Source organism: Tigriopus californicus, chromosome 5 (assembly GCF_007210705.1).
Source record: "Tigriopus californicus strain San Diego chromosome 5, Tcal_SD_v2.1, whole genome shotgun sequence".
Classification (NCBI taxonomy): domain Eukaryota; kingdom Metazoa; phylum Arthropoda; class Copepoda; order Harpacticoida; family Harpacticidae; genus Tigriopus; species Tigriopus californicus.
The window spans coordinates 8391133-8412406 of NC_081444.1; the positions used below are offsets into that span (position 1 = coordinate 8391133).

Below are 21274 nucleotides of genomic sequence, written 5' to 3' on the forward strand. Positions count from 1 at the left end.
GTTGCCGTATAGATGTGTGTCCTCGAGGTAGCTGCCTTCAAAGGCGTAGATCTGACGCTCCAAATTGGCCAAGGTGTCCTAAAATTGTCCTATATCTGTTTAGCAAACCAAAAGTCAGCCTTGTTAAGTTCCTCCCACTCTAAGTTTGGTTTCTTTATTAGTCACTAGTAGACCTCGGAAGCACGGTAGCCGATTTTGGCACATTTATGGGAGAAAACCCAGGTAATGGCCATAGACTCTATCAAAGACAGCTCTAATACACCCCCATATCGTCAGCTTTTATCTGGGTACAGTCACTCATAGTCACTTTTTTTTTATCACGATCTAAATGGTATTCATTGCATTTGGATAAAGAATAATGAAAAAAGTGAATTTATATATTAGCACAATCAAATCCAGTTTTCGAGGTATGGATTCCTCGAATGTTAAATCACACCACTCTAAAAAACTCTTTGACCGTGTCTTAAACAACAAAAGAATGTTGTAATGTTACACTTAGTCAATCAAGCACTATATCTATGCTGTTAAAATAACTTACATAAACTAATAACACTCGAAAAGATGCATTTCATATCTTGCTTAACAGTGGTTTTCTCAAAATTGACGTTTTAGGTCTTTTGTCTAAAAGAGCAAAAACCAAGGTTTTTAAACATTTACCATTCTTTCTTAGTTCTAGTTCCTAGGTCCTAGGGGTATCTAGCTATTGCCTTTTGAAATGTAGAAATCGGTCACTTTACGCTCTAGGATTGTAACTTGGGCACGTTTGCATCGGCCAAAAGTTTAAAGGGTGTTCCCGGCCAAGTACCGGGTCGAAATGGGAAGCCGGTAATAGAGCATTGACCCTAAAACATATTTCTTGTTTCAAAAGCGCTCTCAGGCATTGAGCGTGCTTCAAGTTCTTCCGGTCACGTCTTGGACCAACCCAAGCCAACCCGCCATATCCGTAGTTTAGGCCCTCTTCCCCCTTCATTCCCAACCTAGAAGTTCTTACGGCAATCTCGGCCCGTCGTTTGACCAGTTCACCCAATTCTTGGCGGGTGTCCATCAAATTGTTGGACTTGCTGCCGGACGAGCCGCTGCCAGCCCCGCCACTTCCATTGCTAGTCTGGCTGGCATTGCCAGCGGACAAGGAGGCCGCCGTGCTCATGGAACTCATGCTGGAAAGGCTAAGCGAAAGACCAACGGTCACAAACCCACACACACGAAGGACGGAGGTTAGTTAGGTCTATCACCAATCAAGTGCGAAGAAAGGAACGAATGAGGACGAGAGTTAGAGAGCCAATTTATGACCCGGAGGCGTCTTGGGAGGCTTGTTTCGGTAGGAAGGTTGAACAATCTCGAGCAATTGGATTATTTTGGATCTCAGATGCGACCTTTTTCTTTATTTATCAACAATCAAAAGATCAGGGTTGCTATTTTGACTGAGCTGAGAGGGCCACCCGGATCGGGTGTTGGCTGTTTCGGCTGGCATAGGCCTACCAGGTGGAGAAGAAGTGGTCCGGCCCATGGGCGAATTAAAAGGAGAGGGGAAGGTGGAAGGGATGAATACTAGAGGGCAATTGGACCAGGACTCTGCAGGATCTGGTGTGGATACTTATGGCTGGACACAATCTAATTAGATTAGAGAAAATATTTTCTATTTTTGAATCTTGTGATTTGGTTTACCTCAAATGTGTGTGTATGTGGGGGGTGGGGGGGAGGGTGAATATTTTTCGGTAGCCAATGAAACCAACCAAAATATTCATGTTTATTTTCATATTACAAAGAAATATACCTATACTTACATTTACTTAAGGCTTGGTAGCTCGTCCTTATACACGCACTGACCATTTTAATAATTTTTTTTGTGTTAGCCAATCCAAAATCTTTTTGGTGTGAAAAATCTGGTGCCAAACAGAAATTTGGCTAAATCTCCCTTAGAATTGAGAAGCAATTAGAAAAAAAATCATTTTGCTTGCTTAAAGTAAAGTAAACATTCCAATGGAAATCACTTTTTTTGTGGCTACACCGTATTAATTTCATGGAGTTAACGCCACCAAATGAAGTTCCCTTGTGAGATGGTTTTTTTGCGTTTCTTCTCTTTTGGTCATTGTTTTAGTGAAATAATGCTAAGAAAATGCTAAAATGCTAGACAAGATTTCACAATGCTTGGACCATGCAAATAATGCTAAAACCCAAACTAATGCTAATAAAAAAAATCCAACGCTAGCGGCCTCGAAATAATGCTAATTTTCAAAAATTAGCATCAAAAAATACTACCTTTCTCATCAAATTATAAGCAGCCATAGAAAACAGGTCGTGGCCTGACTTCCAACATGATACTGGGACGTCTGGGCATAATCCATGCCACCATGAGATCAGGGCGGATTTCCCGGGACTGAACTATATGGTCAGCCTGATGCCCAACGCCTCCGTAAGCTCCGGCTAGCAGGCTCGGGACGACACTGGCCCAAGCCGAAGCTTCCCCATGCTTCAGCCGAGTCAGCCTAGTTTTCGGCCTGTACCCTAGCAGGAGCCGACAGCTGGTGACGAGAAAGCTGATGAATGATAGCCTGGCAAGCCCCAGCACGCCTATCCGCCAAACCGCTGGCAGGCGGGATCGTCTCAAAACCCAAGTTTGAGACCCTCCAATCGCCGGTCCGACCGAGTCAGAGAGACCGAGCGAGAATCCCCCCTCAGACAGACAGACAGACAGACGTACAGGCAGAGGGGCAGGCGGGCGGGCGGGCAGGCAGGCAGGCAGTGGCGTAGTCAATCTCCTTGAGAGCCGTTCACTCGTTCAGCCGCAGGAAAAGACGGAAGGACGGGAAGATTTCGGATTGCCATCGAGGGCTTGATCCATCCGGGGCGGGAGTGTTTCGACCACACCGCCTATCAGCATTGGGCCACGGAATCTCTGACTCAGCCGTCACGCCGCTCATCCAACACACCCTGGTCGGTCTGGTTCCATGGGTGCACCGTGATCAGGACCGGCGAACTCCAATCGGCGTGCGTGCGGGTCAGCCGAGTTCGCGACTAACTAACGCTTATCTCCAGGGAAGGCTTGGGCGGGACCGGACGTGAGAGTGCTGAAGATTGTGGGCCGTCTGGGTCGTGATCGTCCTGACGAGACCCTCCCACCCCCTTCCTCCCTCGGGTGAGCGGGTGGATCCATTGATCGATCCATCGATCGATCGATCGATTAATCAATCAAGCAAGCCATTTTTTGACGGAAGGTGGGCCAATCTGATTTATTGATGGTTTTGATCGATTGACTCGGAAACACGGTTAACGGCTATCGGAAAGACGCGAAGATACAGAAAATACATCTGGATGCGGGCTGACTGACCGAGCATTGATTCATCCATCTGGGGTATCTGAGGTTCGTGTCCAATCGGTTCAGGCCAGCTTGGCCGGTGTGAGTCAATTCATCGACGAACAAGATGGACGCGGTCAAAGTGTTCAATCAAGAGGTAAGGTCAAGGCGATAAAGGCCCTGCGTGCGGTCAGCTCTGGGTCCCTATGGGCCAGTCTAAGGCAACATGACTGGATTGGCTCATCCGGGGTAGGAGAAATGCCGAGATGCCGAGATGCCGGCCTCCGCAGGAACCCTCGATTCACTAATTCATACTTTTGGGTTTCATTTGCATTTTAGCTGTCGAGCTTGTACGAAATCAAGCCGCCCATTTCCAAGGCCAAGATGACCTCGATTACCAAGTCGGCCATCAAAGCCATCAAGTTCTACAAGCACGTGGTGCAAAGTGTGGAAAAATTCATTCAAAAATGCCGCCCCGAGTACAAAATTCCCGGCTTGTACGTGATCGACTCCATCGTGCGGCAGAGTCGCCATCAATTCGGCCCCGACAAAGACGTGTTTGCACCGCGATTCGCCAAGAACGTCCAATACACGTTCCATCACCTATACAAATGCAATGAAGACGAAAAGAGTCGGGTCATTCGGGTGCTCAATCTCTGGCAGAAAAATGAAGTCTTTGCCTCCGAACTCATTCAGCCTCTTTTTGATTTGGCCAACCCCAATTCGGAGATTGCCCAACAAATGGACCAAGCCGCGCCCGCCCCGCCACCCGCTTTGGGCCCGCCTAGTGGTAGCGGTCATACCGGACCCAGCGGTGGTCCCAATGCCACCAACAGCGGGTCTGGTCCAGTCGGTCCCGGAGCTTTGAAAGACTCGACGGCCGTGCTAGCCGGATTAGCCAGCGGGGCCTTACCCGGCACGAGTCCGGTCGATCAGCAAGTCACGCAGCAGCTTCAGACCATTTTGCAATTGCTCAAGAACCACGTCCAACCCCAGGAGCAACAGTCACAGCCGGGTACCGTCCAGTTCAACAAGCAACTTCTGGACTTTGATTATTCGGATGACGAGGAAGGCGGCGGAGCGCACGACTCACATGACCATCCACCCCCGCCTCAAATGTTGGAGGCGCTTCAGAGCATCTTGGGGAACGGCGCGTTACTGGAAAAACTCAAGAGCATCGGCGCCATTGGCGAGTCCCAAATTCATCAATTGAGACAGCTTCTACCCCAAGTTCAGCAACAGCAACAACATCAGCCTACCCATCTGATGGGTGCCTTTAGCGGTGATGCCGGTTCACTGGCCAGCGGTGGTGGTGGTGGCTCCACTGTGCCCGAAAGCAGTTCCTCGCTCCAACCCGCATTGTGGAGTCAAGATAAGTTTGGCATGTCTTTATCAAGTAACCATCACCGCAATAATATAAGCCACCATGGGAGTGGCCGATCCCCGCCTGAAGAAGGCGAGCGCGATGAAACCGATGAGGATATTCAAATAGTCGAAGATCGGACAACTTCGAATTGGCGACGAAATGCAAACGTATTGCGGCGATCCCGCTCTAGGTCCAGGGACCGAAAACGTAGTCGGCGATCTCGAAGTCGTAGTCGTGACCGAGCCAACAATGGGCGTCGACGTCGTTCTCGTTCCAAAGATCGGATTCGCGACCGATCTAATCGGGAGGAAGACCGAGATAAACGACGAGAACGAGAGAAACGAGGATTGCCGCCCATCAAAAAAGGCTTTCTGAGTGGTAGGTTGAATGATTAGAACCGCAGTATATCTGACTACGGACTTATAAAAATATGGACTGCGAACGAGCTTCCCGGCAAATCGGCCTGCTCTTGGTCATAGCCACTCTGAGCCACTTTTCGATTTAAAGTAATAAAATGAGAAACGTAGATCTCTTCAATTAACGATAGGTGAATTTTATATCATTGACATACAAAGTCGATCGTTTCAAAGTTATGTTGTCAAAAGCTTATGTAGCTGACCAAGCGCAGGCCGAAAATTCGAATTTTATGTAGCGTTTACTAAATAACTTTGAACATGTGACCTGAGTTCCCTAAGCATAGGTTTGGGCTCAAACTTGGCTGAGTTCACCTATTCAACAAGACCTTGTGGTCGTATGAAGTGCTTATTTGAAATAAGATGAGCGGTTTAGGAGATGGGATATTTTTGCTTCCGTTTGCAGTCCATATCACTAGAAGTCCGTGATCTGACGTACACCTCCTTGGATCATAGCCAAAATTCATTCAATTGTATTAATTTCGTCTGTTTTAGTCTGTAGTACTACATTGTGGGTGGGTCACCTTTCAAAGTTGGTAGCTGAAGATGAACTGTCAGATTTGTTCGGCGAGTTTGGCGACGTCGAAACCATCAACTTGATCCCACCTCGAGGGTGTGCATTCGTATGTATGAATCGTCGAATGGACGCTTACAAAGCATTAAAAACGCTTCACAAGCATAAACTTCAAGGAAAGCCCATCACGGTAAATCCCATACATTTTTATACATTTAGCTCAAAGGTTTCGATCTTCATTCTTTTGTTCTTTGCTTAGTTGGCGTGGGCTCCCGGCAAAGGAATGAAGGACAAGCAGTGGAAAGACTTTTGGGACGTTGATATGGGCGTGTCGTATATCCCAATCGATAAACTGGATCCTCAGGTTGATATGGTATCCCTTGAAGCGGGTGGTACTTTTGATGAAGATACTATGCCAGACTGGATGAAGACCATGCGCGGTGTTGCCTCGGCTCCCCAAGCTTTCACTTCACACGGTGCTCCCGCACCATCGACGCCTCATTTTATACCCATGCCTGAAGGGCTGACACCCAATCAGATTCTCCAAACACCCGTGAGTGGAGTGTCAGAGGCCATTGGACTGGCCGTGGCTGCAGCTTCTGCGCCACCTCCAGGCATGCACCCTAACTTTGGCCTTGGTCAGCCGCCTCCACCTCCACATCACGCAACTCTACCTAGCTTATTAGGGGCACCTGGAATTTTGCCACCGCCACCTCCTAACGGGCCCTCTGCTACCTCCCTATTGGGTCCGGGTCCGGCCAACCTTCTTTTAGGTGCCCCCCTAGGGGGTCAGCCACCGGTAAATGCCCCTCCTCCAGGGTTTTCCGCCTTTGATACCACACAACCTCCCCCCGGCCTTCGTCTAGCCTTTCCCCCTCCAGTGTCATCAGGTCTTATTCCTGGCATGCCCCCTCCTTTGAATGTTCCAACAAGTGGAGATTTGATACCGGGACAAGGAGGTTTACCGCCACGTCTCAGCTTGGGAAATGATTCTGGCCAAGATGGAACACGAGAACTCAAACGTGATCGTTCTTCTCGATGGGGAGGAGGCGCAGGTCCTGACGAAGACGAAATGCTCGGACCTAGAGACGGACCACCCCGTCACAATGACATCGCTTCCAGGCTTAGAAATCTGGCGGAGAGGGGTCCCAACGACATGATTGAGCCGCCTCATGAATGGAATCGAGGTGAGCACCTCAATCTGGATCGATATTCAACATAGCGTTGTTGCCTGATTATTATTATATTTGAACTGTAAAAACAGTTACCTCGACAAAATGATTGTATACTGATATAGTGCAGATGACCTGCAGCAACTTTGCTCTTCACCTTGAGATGAAAAGGCCTTGGGCTAGAATTAATTTGGTTAACATGATGCTTACAGGCCCACCTCAGGGAGATCATCCGCCTCGATTTGACGGGCCACCACCTGTGTTTGCTGATCGACCACCGATGAATAACTTCATGGGACGTGACAATGATAATTTTATAGGTGGGGGTAGAGGTAGCCCCTTCCGTCATGAAGGGCCTAACATGTTCCCACGAGGCGGGCGAGGAAACCGTCCGTGGCGGGGAAGGGGGGGAAATCCTCGGTTTCCGTCGTTTGGTAGAAATGGTAAGTCGTGAGTAGAGCATAAGTTGAATAATTGGTCTGATGGATTGTCCCTAATTTCAGGCGACAGTTGGTCAAACGATGGTCCTCCCAACTTTCGCGGATCAATGCCTCGTGGAGACATGTAAGATAATGTTTTGTCGAGTTTTGTAAAGGTTGTTGTCATACCCGTTGTTCTATTGACCCTAGGCACGATATGCCTTGGGAGAATGCTCCATTTGGTCCTTCTGGAACACCTCGAGGTCGTGGTGGGCCTGGTTTTCCCGGAAGAGGCATGGGCCCACGTATGCCCATGGGAATCCACAATGGACCTCCTCCGCATGGATTCGGGGATGCCAATGGAGAGGTCGACATCGAACCTATTGTCAAACCTCAAAGAGAGCGACGTGAACGAAAGAGTCGATGGGGTCAAGCCGAGCCATCACCTAAGGCAGATTTGGATCAGAATGCTCGTGAAGGTGGTTCGCAGAGCATGGACTCGAACAATGTTAGCCAAGACGCGTCAATCAGTCAAATTAAAGAAGCCAAATGTGCTAATCCCTCTTCGGTCAATGAGCATTCGAATTGTCCAAGACTGGGCGAAGACCACATGGATATGGAGAGTCCACGGGATTCAGGAAGCGTATCATTGGATACCAACCTTGAGAATCGACATTCGCAGCATTACGGGTCCGGTGTCAATCCGAACGAGTCTGAAGACCAACTACATGAGACTGACAACCGTCGATCGAATTCAAATGAGATGGGAGGAGATTCACAAGACATGATGGTGGACAATGTCCATACAGTTCAAGGTGATCCAACCCCAGCCCCTGTGTCGACCGGCACAAGCGTCAACTCCATGATAGATCCGGACTCTTTGCAAGAACCAAGCGTCACCCAGACGGATGGGAGTTCGAATCTTGAGGGTGGCTTCGACCAAGGGAGCACGGGTCAAACGAGTGCCACAGACAGTGTTGATTTGCGTGTGCCTCATAATCCAAATGTGGTAGAGCATGATGAGGCGGCAGTGAGTGAACCGTGGAGGACAGAGAGTGACCGCGAGTGCACAACGTTTGCTCTCAGGGAAGAACATAAGAAGACACAGTCGGAGCTAAATCCGAATGAGGCAGTAGAGCAACAAAATAACGCCATAGGCGAAATGGAGCCACCAAAATCGGTGGGAAACGAAGAGAATCAAACCGGCGAGCCCGGGTCAAGTGTTTAGGTAGTGCGTAGCGAGATTAGGTCACTTCTGGCACCTCCATCCATATCCGGCAAAGTGGGTCTCACTCACGTTCTGTTACTCGATCGCTCTTCAGATTTGTTCCTGTTCTCACCCTGAGCAATACGCTGTGATAAATTCTATTGCTAGGGCGATAGAAAATATGGAAATAAATTGGAAACGGCTCTGTCCAACGTTAAGCGAAGAAGAAAGGTACTTTATGGAGATACGCTTGTGAATGCCATAGTTGTTGCATGTGGCACCACGAATTGATTAGGGTGGGGTCACATTTTTGGGAGCAACCAGCTCAGCTACAAACCGAAAGAAGATCGAGCAAACCCATTAACGCTGTTCGTTCAAGTCACATTTCAGGTTTCAGGGGTAATTCGCCTAATTGCTTTCACTTGTTCCCTGAAATTCTACCCCAAAATGTCTGGCTGGCATTTTGAACGCCTCTAACGCATACATTGAGGGTAATCTATGCGTTCCAAAGGGGAGGCTGCTATTAATTTCACTCCCAACGGGCATACAAACATTCCAGAGTAGTGCCGCATTGCAAACCCACTGAGTAATATTATTTGTCCACTACATCGCCCTGGAATGATCAATCTACGAAAAAGTTAGCCAATGAGATTCTGGAAGATCAGCGTTGTCTTTGGTACGAAAGGGTCAAATTCCATACATTGTGGGGTAATAACCCTCATGTCAGATCGTAATGGAAGACCTTCTGTCCAAGAGGTCTTGGTTATTTAACCTCAGGTTGGGGTTTTCTCGTACTAGGAATCCAAAAAATTGTGCCATTAGCACGGTAAATAAATCCTTGGAAAATCAAAGCGGCGCTTCTGTCAATTAGTATGGATCTTCTTCCCTCTTTTCCTATTGGGATTTGGTTCTTTCTCCTCCTCGTTTTGGTATTGCCCAAATCGGAAATTGGGCGGTCAAGTATCAACATTAAGTATTCGCTTTTAGAGGGTTCGAAGATCCAGCCAGACCCTGAGATCTCTTTATAACTGCATCCTTGGAGCCCTAACTCGAGATGTATTTGGTCTGTCTGGCACTTCATCTACTACACACAGATGTATTCACACTCGAATCTCATTAGAACATTTCCCAATAATCTTTGAACCATTCCCAATGTGTTATTGTTCATCTCGTATCTCTCCAACCTTTTCTCTTACTTACTACGTACTGTAAGGGGAAATTATCTCGGGCAGTTCATAAAAGGTCAGAAATGGAATATCTGGCATCAACCTTGGTCAAAAGTGGCTTGATCCTCCAGAAGCGGTTTTCATCCACAATTAATCATTTCCTAGATGAAATTGTGCGGCCTTTACATTGAAATCCATTAGGATGAAAATGGGCATGACTTTAGAATGGCTTGGGGCCTCAAGATGTGAAAGCATGGTCCACAAGTGGGAAAAAGGCAGTACCCAACCCAAATATATCTAGGTATGGAGCTGTTGTTTTGTCTGTACAAACAATCAAGGGTTCTGATCTCACGCTAATTGGGGCGGAGACCCAAACTCTACCGTTCGTTTTGGCCCAATGTGCATCCTACGCATAACGCACCCTAGCGAGAAAAGAAGAATACCTTCAGGACATGCAAGGCCAATGGACCAGACAAATAAAAAGGTCAAATCTTACGATTGATTGCATTTTCTTCAAACAACTTTTTCTCGTTTGTGGGCACACATCTGCAGAAGAACAGAATCATTTGAAATCCGTAGGGATATTTTTGCTTCTCAAACATCTTGAGTCGCAATCCCCTGGAAAGTGGTGTCACTTATTTGCTTGAGGTTATCGATTGACCAGTACTAACTTGATCTCATCTCTTGGAATTTGCAATTACATACTGAAAAGTCTTAATGAGGAACATCACAAGACCTTGAAACACAAAGCGAATGAGAAGTACACGAACTCCTTGCGCTTAATTAACTCCTTGGAAAAATGGAAACAGCATTAATATCAAGACCTGCTTTAGACAGGAACCAAAAGCGTATCCAGATGATCTAACATCGAAAGTATGACGCGAAAACCACGATTTTCGACTACACTTCTGACCAATTAATGATTAAGTGGCTCGTTGTCTCGTTCGAGCACCTCACCAACTACCGTCTCTTCTCGCATCCCACGTTGTCTGCAGCACTCATTTACAATGGTCCAATTTGGCACATGTGTATATGAGGGGTTTCTTATAAGGCAATTAAAGTCAGCAAACTGTTCTTCACGTATATTTGCTATTGTCTTCATGATCGTTCATTTTCGACCTCGAATGTCTCCGCGATCAGCATTATTTTTGTCCCAGGATTGTCGGGAGGGATACTTCAGTCGACATTAATCTTCTCATTCGTATCATGGATAAGCTACAAAATATCTACTTGGACTGGTAGATCCATGTCTTTCTACAGACTTGGTACCTTTTTCATTATCCCCTTGACCACTGGATCACGTGACGGGTGCACAAAAAAGCAAAATCGGTGCTTCATTTGTGACAAGTTCCAAGAATTTGAACCACCTTTTTGTTGTAGAAAAAGAAAAACATGAATATATGCGTGAGCCTGTTTCTTGTTGACCACGAACCATATTCCCTTACAGTCCTAGTTTCGTCTTTATCTTTATTACCCGTGTAATTTAGCCCCAGATACACATAATGTACGTACATGGGTCATGAAACGAGATCTCAATGATCAAATCACCCTGATTGTCCCAGTCCCGGAGCTGGAAATACTTAATTCGTCCCACTCTGGGTCAAAAGCATGTGTCAGGAAGTGCCAGAGCTGCAATCAATCATACTTCTTTATCCACCAGTTGTGGGGTATGAAGCGGAAGCAGAAGTCAAGACCCTCATATTGTACGTTGAGGCCTCCGTGCTGCTTTCCCGAAAAAGGTCAATACATATCCTTGGGCCAAGATGCCTCGGTTCTTTGGAGGCAAATTTTCTTCCATTACTATGAATGTAACACAAATGTTCATTGAATGGCACTTGCTGGATGGAAAAGTACTAGGCAATCAGGATAATACCAGTCCATGGGCCACCGCATGGCCCTTAATGCTTCTCCTCTCTTTGGTTTGCCTCTCTGTCTGTGTCCGGTCCTTGGGGTCCATTGGTGGGGCCACGGCTCCGCTCCTCCTTCAGTCATTCCTCGGTCGTCTTCGGTTGTTATTCGCAACAGGGAAATAACGTTCGTCCCTCCGTTCGTCCCTCCGTTCGTCCCTCCGTTCGTGCGTTCATCGTTTGTCTGTCCACTTTCTGGCCTTTCTCTACCACTACGTACTGTATATACTAGAAAGTATGGTGCACACAAACACACATACGAGCACCTCAATTGGAGGGGTAATTTGACTTCGCACGCGTTCCATTTGGGATCTCGTCACAAATGGATATAGATGGAACACCATTGGATTATGAGGTGGTGGTGGTGGCGGTGTTGTCGCACTAGTGTTGGTAATCATCTATTGTGAGACTTCTTTGTTTCCTTCTCCTGGACAATTTGAGCATTGTGAGTTGCTTCAAATATAAAAAAACGGCGGAGCTACAATGACGGACGCCTCGGCAGAATCTTCTCGCGGGGAGCTCAAAGGTCTTGCCGGATGGTGTTACAGTTTCTTCGAGTATGAGACGCCAAAAGTGGTGACTATTCAGAATGTGCCGTTAGGAATCTTACGATTGCTACTTCAAATGTTAGTCATTGGGTTTGTGGTGCTCTACCAATTATGGTATGCCCGAGGTTACCAAGAATTTGCCGAGGTCGAATCCAGCGTTACAACTAAGGTGAAAGGATTCTCAAGGTAAAGTGAACGAGAAAACTTTCGGACAACTTTGGCCTGACTTGGTAGTGGGTAGCTCTCTACCAGTTATAAGGCAATTCTTTGGTTTATAATTGGGTCTGCGTGTTCCAAAAAACATCGTTGGCGTAATTGACCATCCATTAGATAGGATTCAGAAAAGGCTCGTGAAATGTTTCTCTTTCGACTGTTACTTAGGTTATCATACGACGTAGTATACACTCCGATTCAATTTACAAAATCCATTGTAATGGACCGTAGCGTACCGCGTGTCGTCTATATACGAGTATAGTAGGTAATCCAGGCATGTTATTACGACAAACCAAGAGAAACAATTGTTACACACGGAAGCAGAGGTGGAAATTTCGACTTCATATTTTTGTGCTTGTGATAATGGCTTTTCAGCACTTTTCCTGCAGAATTGCTCGTTCCAGACCTCCTATCTGCAGCATTTATTCGACTTTCTCATTATGTTCATCCGTGATGAAAACAATGGGAAAGCAATATCAAGGATCCTTCTCCAACGAAGATAGTGCAGTAAGAGAGTACACTGTGGACGTAAAGTGCTCCTCGAGGAACTCGCCATTTTATCTTTCAGATGATAGTGCTTGCTTTTAAATGTAGCGCGCCAAGATTAGCATCTCCAAAAACGGGGGTGAGTCTTGGCAACAACTGTAACAAACAAAAAAGCAAAACAATACCAATGACTTTTAAATGAAGTTGATTTTATGAATTCAAAATTATTGTGCTCTTGTTATAGCCCCAAAACTTACCTGTTACACTGTTACTCCAAAAGATTTGCCCTTTAAATGTTGATGAAGGCTGGTTGTTGGGGAAAACGATTGCCAAATTTTTGTGGTTTGTTTTTTCACGGGCTTTTTTAACCACTACAGGGAATGTAATCCCTAGCCTTATCAAGATGAAAGATATCATTCGTTTGTTACCATTTAACTATACACGATAGTGAGTCTTCATCGAATTTGAGCTTGGAGTCCGGGCTGGCTCTTGGATATAGGGATGATTCGGAATGCTGATCAAAAACTCGTCCAAATTTGACTTCAAACATGGTATGCTACCGGATCAACAACATCTAAATACTCCCTACTAATATTTGAGGGAAGTAGATTAAACAATGAAAAGAAGAGAGGCGAATTTCATTGTTTTAACGAGCCTAGATTCTAGACGGCTTGAAGACGTTCATCAACGCACATTAAACTTCTATGGTCACTAGAATTGACCGTAAAACCTAGACTGGGACAAAGTTCATGAATGCCTCTGAAAACGTATAGTATTATATATCTTTCGTGTCTTCTCTGAATATTGTTTAGTCCCAACTTCTTTAATCTCTACCATTTCCTTCAATGTTCCTAATAAAACATCTTTAATTGAAGGCCTTCGACCTTGTGCAGCACTAGTTGGAGCCCAATTGGGCGAGGTATATCCCATATGGGGCTGAACAATCGACTCGTAGAGAGTCATACTATCTCTGGACTAAAGTCCAAAACGTCCGAAAGATCTAACCACATGAGTGATAAGTTTTTTCCACCTTCTACTGGATCTGCTCGTGAAACTTTCCATCATTTTGGAGGACTGTTCCTAAATCCTTCATGGACGAAACTTGTTCAATATCATGACCTCCATTATCCTCTGGGTAGAGTGCTCAATGGTATTGACCCAAAGGCTAGAGAGCGGAAGACCATATCATTTTTTTTCAACCTAAGACTAAACTCATAACTTTGAAACTGGCCACTTTTCAGGTAAATGATAGAAAAATAAACTGCCTTCAATTAAAGAGATCTACGCTTCTTATTTTATTACTTTAATTCGAAAAGCGGCTCAGAGTTCCTATGACCAAGAGAAGGCCGATTTGGCGTTCGCAGTTCATATTTCTAGAAGTCCGTGCATCAGGATAGGAAGAGATACTGGCAGTAATACTAAGCTTTTGAAGTGGAGCGATGTAGATGGTGAAAAGGAGAGGACCTAATACGGAGCCTTGTGAGACACCCAACTTGTATTTGGGGTGCTAGGGTCGGAGGGGTAACCTCGCCCGGCCAGCGAAGCTAGCCATCACATTATCCGTATAGAGTTCCGATAGGCAGTGTCGTAGTCCGTATCAGATTGGTTCTCCATCTGTGGGCGTGGTTAGCGTCTAAAAGTTTCCTTGAGAAAGGTCGGGGAGGAGAATCGAACCGGGGACCTCTCTCATGTTAGGAAACTGCGCTAACCACTACACCACGTCTCCTCCCTCAACTTGACATCATATATATCACTAAGCGACACGTCAACCTTAACATGCTTCCTGTCATGAATGAAACTCGAATCCAATCGAACTTTGCTTTGGGTCCCAATCTCATGGAGCCTGTTAAGTAAAATATCATGATCTACCTTGTCAAAGGCCTTGGCAAAGTCGAGATAGGAGCCGAGCGGTCTAATGGGCCCGATAGAGGCACGACATGATTCTCAGGGAGCGTAGGTTCGAATCCCGCCTTCGGAGGCAAGATCATGGGGCTTATCTCACTTCAAACATTGGAATCCATATGGGCTACTTGAGGATTCAATGAAATACAATCGATTCATAAGTGAAATGGCACATTCTCATGAACCTTGAAAAAAATATTATTAAAGATGCTAGTTTCTGTTGACCTTGTTTGACACTACGGACAATACTTGTAGTTAACCCAATCTAAAAGATGACTATAGCGTAACTCAACCATTGCATTTTCATACTATCCATAGGTCGGAACTCACCGAGCGCGCCAGAGGACAAATACCGGAAGAATGGCATTACATGTACGAGCGAGTTTGGGATGAAGCGGATTATGTTGTTCCGCCGGCAGAAAATGGAGCTTTCTTCGTGATGACCAACCTGGTCATCACCCCCAACCAAACACGGTCTATGTGCCCAGAAGATCCCATTGAAGTGCCAGATGTGCTCTGCTCTTTGGCCAACAACACATGTGTCGAGGGTCAAAGCGTCAATCTGGTCAAAGGCCATGGAACCATGACTGGAAATTGCGTGCCCAGTGATCGGTTGGATGACGTCTACGTTTGCGAAATCAGGTCTTGGTGTCCAGTAGAAGTGGATCGTTTACCACTGAACCCCAAAACAGAAGGACCATTGATTCCAGGATTCGAAAACTATACCGTTTTCATCAAGAATTCCATCGCTTTCCCGAGATTTGGCGACAAGTACGAGAGGAAAAATATGCGGAATCCAAAGGAAAAAGGCGCCATTTGCGTTTATCATGCCAATGACCCACCCGGTAAACTGTGCCCTATTTTCCGATTGGGGGACATTGTCGAGATGGCAGGAGGTAACATCACTAAGCTTGCCGCAATCGGAGGCGTTATTGGGATTGATGTTACATGGAACTGCGATTTGGATTGGAACTTCATGACCTATTGTCTGCCCAAATACGGTTTCACCATCTTAGATGACTTCGGTTGGAACTTTCGCCACGCTTTTTATCATGAAGAGAACCGACGAACCCTGATCAAAGCTTATGGACTCAAGTTTCTCCTCGTTATTGACGGGAGGGCGTCCAAGTTTGACTTGAAGAATACCGTGATCGTCATTGTCACTGGATTAGGGCTTTTGGGTCTGTCTACCATGTTCTGCGACTTCGTGCTTCTAAATTACTCGTCAGAACGAATGAAGGTGAGACTTTACCCTACCATTTATGCACTCATGAGTTAATACTAGGGGTGAAGATTAATGGCTTGTCGTTGTTGGGGCAATTGAGCAACACCGTACCAGCTAATTCGGGAAAACCACCTCGTTCATTACAAAGGAAAAAAAAAACACATAAAATGCTTCTTTTTTCAACTTTCATTGGGCTGAAAGCATTTTAAGGCTGATTGGATTAAACAGAAAGTTTCAAAAGAAACACCCAACCTCTTGTCTCTCCAATGACCTTTTAATTGAAAAGTCTCAAGAGCTCAATCTTAATGGCTTAAAAACGCTATACTTGTTATTTCGAGGAGAAACAGTTTAATATTTGTCAGGGTTGTTTTATAAAAAGCCTTCCTGACTTGAGTGTTTTGAAGCCAAAAATGTTTTGGTAACCAATCGTGCCAGTATTTTGCACATGGCTTGTTGTTCAGTTTGTTTTTTTAGCACTTTGGACCTAAATAACGACCTAACTTTTAATTTGGAAGCAATGCTTTTTTACCCACCCTTGGATATAGAATACAAAATATATCATTTCTTACAATACATTGGTTACACGTGGCAGCCAGAGTAAAAGTAGAGGAGAAAAGCAATATCTAAAACTGTAGTGACACGTTATTTTCTTTGGATCTTTTTGAATTTTTCTTATGGATTTCGTTGCGATGGTACACTAGGATAAGTGAAATTTAGAAGCAATACATGCTTCTTTTCACATTGTGTCGACCAAGACATAGCTCAGACGTGAAATAAGCAAGTAATAAGAGAGTCTTCATTTGTTGATATTTTTTCATCGTATTTGCACCAATGAAAGTAATCGCAAAATTCTCAATTGATAATGCATCACGATACAATTACATCTAGACCGTTTTAACAGCTATCCAGTGCCAGCAAGGTTTAAAATCCCATACTATGAGTCTTTGTGTAACGGGCACTGCAGTTTTTGTTATCATGTGTACGGATCTGATCATGTTTGTTAGCAAAGTGCCTGTTTTCATTGAAAACCTCTTGTAACAAAAACCAAAAAATAACTGATGCTCCTCATTTCAGGTAAAGGAAAAGAAATATGAGACCGTGCCCACAACCTCGCGGATGCTTGAATCGACTTTAAAAATCATTAGCCAAACCTCTGCCCTGGGAATGAACCACGATAAGAAGACTCCCCAAGAACAGAGCATCGCACTTACGGCTTCTGCAGGAAAGAGCAACTATTGCTATGAAACTACTAGCTGTCCTAATCAATGCTTGGTGGCGAGCGTTACGCATGAAAACGAGTCAAAAGAACAAGTTTAGTAACGGAAATAAAAAGTGAACAAAGAATAAAGAGTGTATATAGATCATTTGGTCATTTTTCAGCGCAATAACAAAAGGTAGGTAGCCTGATAATTTTCGTTAGTTGATCGATATGAAGGTAGAGATGTCTCTTTGCCACTAATTTTCTCCATATCTATTTGCTTGGAAATGGTACACCTGTGAAGGCCAATGTCGTGGGCGGTTGAGCTGATGGAATTGCTTTGGGCAGCATTCTTGATGGCATTTAAGTCTGTTTTAGGTTGATTGCCCCTCTTTGGCCTATCTTCAAGACTTTCCTCATTTTGATGCAGTCTGTCATTCTGAAGACAATCCTCAAGCTTACGTGACTTATCTACCCGACGTAGATGAATCCGTTTGAAGAAATGCAGCACGTACCACTCGTTTAGGTTACATATCTCTTATGGAAGATGCAATAGAAGACTTTGCTTTGAGAAAAAGCTGCCAATTAGTTTGCTAAAGAAGTGCGATCCGATGAATAAAAAAAAGCCCTCAATAGCCTTCAGGAGGCACAGTTGAACCATGCAAAGACTTATTAACGGCCCGGTTATAACGCAGCAAAAAGTAAAATTTAACCCTCAAAAAGCAAGCGTTGGAGCACGGTCATCCCTTTTACCACTTGCGGCCAAATGATAAAAGAGCCCAGAGTAATATAGCCTTGAATGGAATGAAAATTCACTCAATGACCGTTTGGTTGACGCCATTTCACACTCAACTAGAAGATCTAGTGGATGACGGAGGTCTAGATATTTATCAGGTCTCGTCCATGAAGGGTTTAGATTTAAAATAATGGAAATGAGCATATCCAGTTGAAGGCATTAGAACAGATTAAAGAAGTTGAGAGTGCAGTGTTCAGAGAAAATACGAAACGTATCTATCTATTAATTTGTTATTAACGAGGCATCAAATAAGTCATCAATAAATCAAATCATCAACCATATCTTCGGCTCAAATAGTAATTATCTGTTACTTTTTGTAGCAAAAAAATCAGGTAAATAAAAAAAAATCATACAAATGGAAACCATAACTAACAAAACTAATCATTAAAACATCTCTTATTCAACACCTGTGTTAAGATGGCATTTTATATACTATCAATCTGATTCTAAAACATGTTTAGATCAAGATCACAATCACATTTTATATTTGTGACATTTTTCCACATTTTAAAAGCTTTCTCATTTGATTGCATTTTGTTTCTTCAGATATCTATTATAAGATATGCTAGTCTTATCCCTTCAATTCCCGGCCTATCCTCACCTCAATATAAGTGTTGCTATGTTCTTAGTAGAATAAAGGGCTTATAAAGAAGTATGAGCACCTTTTTTCAATGTCCGTTTACATTTTTGCAAAGGTACATTTTTTACTCTTTCATAATTTATCTTATGATTTTGTCTAGAAGGTGAACAGGGAAAAATATCAGCATTTTACGCATTTGTAGGTGCAGTTTTTGCCCTCTCTGTTGCATCTTAATGTGGATTTTTTGCCAATTTTAATTACATTTTTTGAACTAATCATTGCAACATATGTCTTTGGATTGATATTGGCATGATTATGTGTTTGATCAAAAATGTTGCAAGATTGTTGAAGATTGCCATTGTTGTCATTTGACAAATCGTGGACATTTCATTTTACTTCCGTTCCTATTACCAGTAAATCACGTATACTTCTTTTGTCGCAATTATTTTCTATTGTTTAGTTTTTTGGTTCCAGGAAAAGAATACTTTATGATGAAAAACTTTGAATTTAAAGAACAAAACTTGTCATCTTTAATCTGTTGATTTTTGTTTAAATGCTTTGAAAAGATACAAATCAATTAACGCAGTTACCGAAAGGTTAAGTCTTAAGAAATGGGGCCGCCTAGATATTGTTGAAGAACGAGTGCAAGGATTTTGTGCCATTTACCAAGGTATCATAGACCACGGACTTCTAGAAATATGGACTGCGAACGAGCTTCCCGGCAAATCGGCCTGCTCTTGGTCATAGCCACTCTGAGCCACTTTTCGAATTAAAGTAATTCAAATTTTATGTAGTGTTTACTACATAACTTTGAACATGTCTCCTGAGTTCCCTAAGCATAGGTTTGGGCTCAAACTTGGCTGAGTTCATCTATTCAACAAGACCTTGTGGTCGTATCAAGAGCTTATTTGGAATAAGATGAGCGGCTTAGGAGATAGGATATTTTTTCTTCCGTTTGGAGTCCATATCTCTAGAAGTCCTTGCATAGACAGATTGATCTGAAACTTGGCTATTTGCATCCCCGAGCTCTGACGGTCAATTCAGGAGTGTATTATTGAATATGACCGCTTTTAGCCCGCACAACCCGTGAGAGATGCCCTTGGACACCATCACGGATGATGACTTGATCAATATTTGAACATGCAACTTCAAGGGCTTGTTTCAGGTCATCAACTGATTTCTAGTGTTTCTTGCAGATCTTGTCCTCTAAGACAGCCCATATGCTGAAATCAAGGGGGTTCGTATCTGAGAATGATAGAGGGCAAAAGCCCTTGGGAAGAAACCCAAGATTTCGCTCCTTCAGCCAACTTTGAGTCAATCTTGAAGGTTGACTGGGTGCAACGTCTTGGGTGAAGGTCCCCGATTCTTCTCTGAAAGTTTCTTCGGCCCATGGCATCAGCCCAGTATCTTATATAGAATCGATGGACACTTTGCTGTTAATGTTGGCACCATCACAAATACGTACCAGGGGCGAATTTGAACCCCGACTCACGAACGCCTGTACCATGACGGAGTCGGGTTTCTGACGCCTGAAGCTTCCAGCGGTCCCCAATAAAGAAAAGGTGGGAAAATTCAAATCTAGCCTGACGCGCGCTTTAAAGGCCACAACCCTGTATAAAAAACCCTGTATTTTGAAGTAGTACGAGAGAGAGGTGCCTGGTTAGGTTTGGGATGATTCAAAGAGTTAGTGGACAAATGTCCTTCAACATGTAAAGACAGATCAGCAAAAGGTGTGAGCATAACCGAGCAGTCTAAGAGGCAGGGCGAACAAGGCAAGAATCTTCTCCCTAGGGGAGGTGGGTTTAAACCCCTGTCTAATTTTGGAGAAAGGTCAGTGAGGAGAATGGAACCAAGGACCTCTCTCTTGCAAGGAAACTGCGCTAACCACTATGGCACGTCCCCCTACTTAAAAGATTACCTTCTGACACGAGGGTTTGAACCCACTAGTGCATTGTATTAGAATAGTACGAAAATGTGTTTAGCGCACAGTTGCAGTGGAATTTTGATCTTCAATTCCGTTGCAAAACACTGTGTTTGTATGGGTTCCAGATACAAATCAAACCCATTTTGATTAAAAAAATGTGCCTCAAAGATCATATACTGCTTTAATTCTTTAGCTATCCTTCAGGCACTCTCGAACATACTTTAAATGTTTCAATCATCACTTTACAGGCCACTTTTTACATTTTCTATTGAAAAGTACATAGTCTGAATCTGCTGTTGGTGTGATTGTACTCAATGATGCCTGAAGAGTAACTTCGGCCTTTTAACTAACTTCTAAAGCACAAATATTTACTAAGATGTGTTTGGTCTGGATCTTGGACCAGTCTAAACTCATTGTTTTGGAACGGAATTGAAGGTTCAAAATCCATTGCGATACGCAGTTGAGGTAACCCCGACATCTCTGAATGTCAGCCTGAACTGAGACTTGTTGCTTCCATTTCCGTTGTGTGTTTCCACCAACTTGACGAAAACTATAATTTGAACCCCATCACAACCACCTAAACGTTCTGATCTTACAAGCTTCAAATAGCTGGTTTGAGCATGGCCCAGGCGCTTTCGTCAGTTTATCCTTTGCTAGCACTGTTTTGGGTGGGTCGAGAAATGTGTCGTTTGACCCACCCAAAAGTTAGCCCACGTCCTAGATTAAAAAAAGCGCTCGGACAACTTTCTCAAACCGGTTTAAAGTAATGTGCCAGAAGAGAGCGTTTGCATGGTAAAAGCTTAGAGGAAGCAAGGCTTAAGCTGGATTCTTGGACACGGTCGTCTCCTCTCGTCTCGTCTCACCCGTTCCACCACGGTGGTCAAAAAATCTTATCAGGTATTGAGAGAAATGCGCATATCCATCTCAACAGTCTTCTTCCTTA

The 21274-nt window shown here is 44.3% G+C and overlaps 3 protein-coding genes across 3 annotated transcripts in view; 2 read left to right on the forward strand and 1 right to left on the reverse strand.

The window, feature by feature from the left end:
* Positions 1–1415, reverse strand: part of LOC131880690 (chromatin modification-related protein MEAF6-like) — a 2023-nt gene extending 608 nt beyond the window's left edge. Inside the window, exons 1-3 of the mRNA XM_059227373.1 lie at positions 1233–1415; positions 992–1166; positions 28–78 (exon numbers count right to left, since the gene is read on the reverse strand). Of these exons, the coding sequence (XP_059083356.1) occupies positions 28–78; positions 992–1156 (216 nt within the window). The 5' untranslated portion in view covers positions 1157–1166; positions 1233–1415. The remainder of the gene's footprint in view (positions 1–27; positions 79–991; positions 1167–1232) is intronic.
* Positions 1416–2731: 1316 nt separating this feature from the next.
* On the forward strand, positions 2732–8598 carry LOC131880218 (SR-related and CTD-associated factor 4-like). The gene is made up of 7 exons (XM_059226786.1): positions 2732–3452; positions 3635–5039; positions 5570–5778; positions 5848–6775; positions 6973–7203; positions 7264–7324; positions 7390–8598. The coding sequence occupies exons 1-7, from the start codon at positions 3423–3425 to the stop codon at positions 8405–8407; spliced, it is 3882 nt and encodes a 1293-aa protein (XP_059082769.1). The 5' UTR covers positions 2732–3422; the 3' UTR covers positions 8408–8598.
* Positions 8599–11715: 3117 nt separating this feature from the next.
* Positions 11716–17174, forward strand: LOC131880420 (P2X purinoceptor 4-like). Its single transcript, XM_059227056.1, has 3 exons — positions 11716–12193; positions 14927–15848; positions 16908–17174. Exons 1-3 carry the CDS (start codon positions 11943–11945, stop codon positions 17148–17150), a joined length of 1416 nt encoding a protein of 471 aa, XP_059083039.1. The 5' UTR covers positions 11716–11942; the 3' UTR covers positions 17151–17174.
* Positions 17175–21274: the final 4100 nt, after the last annotated feature.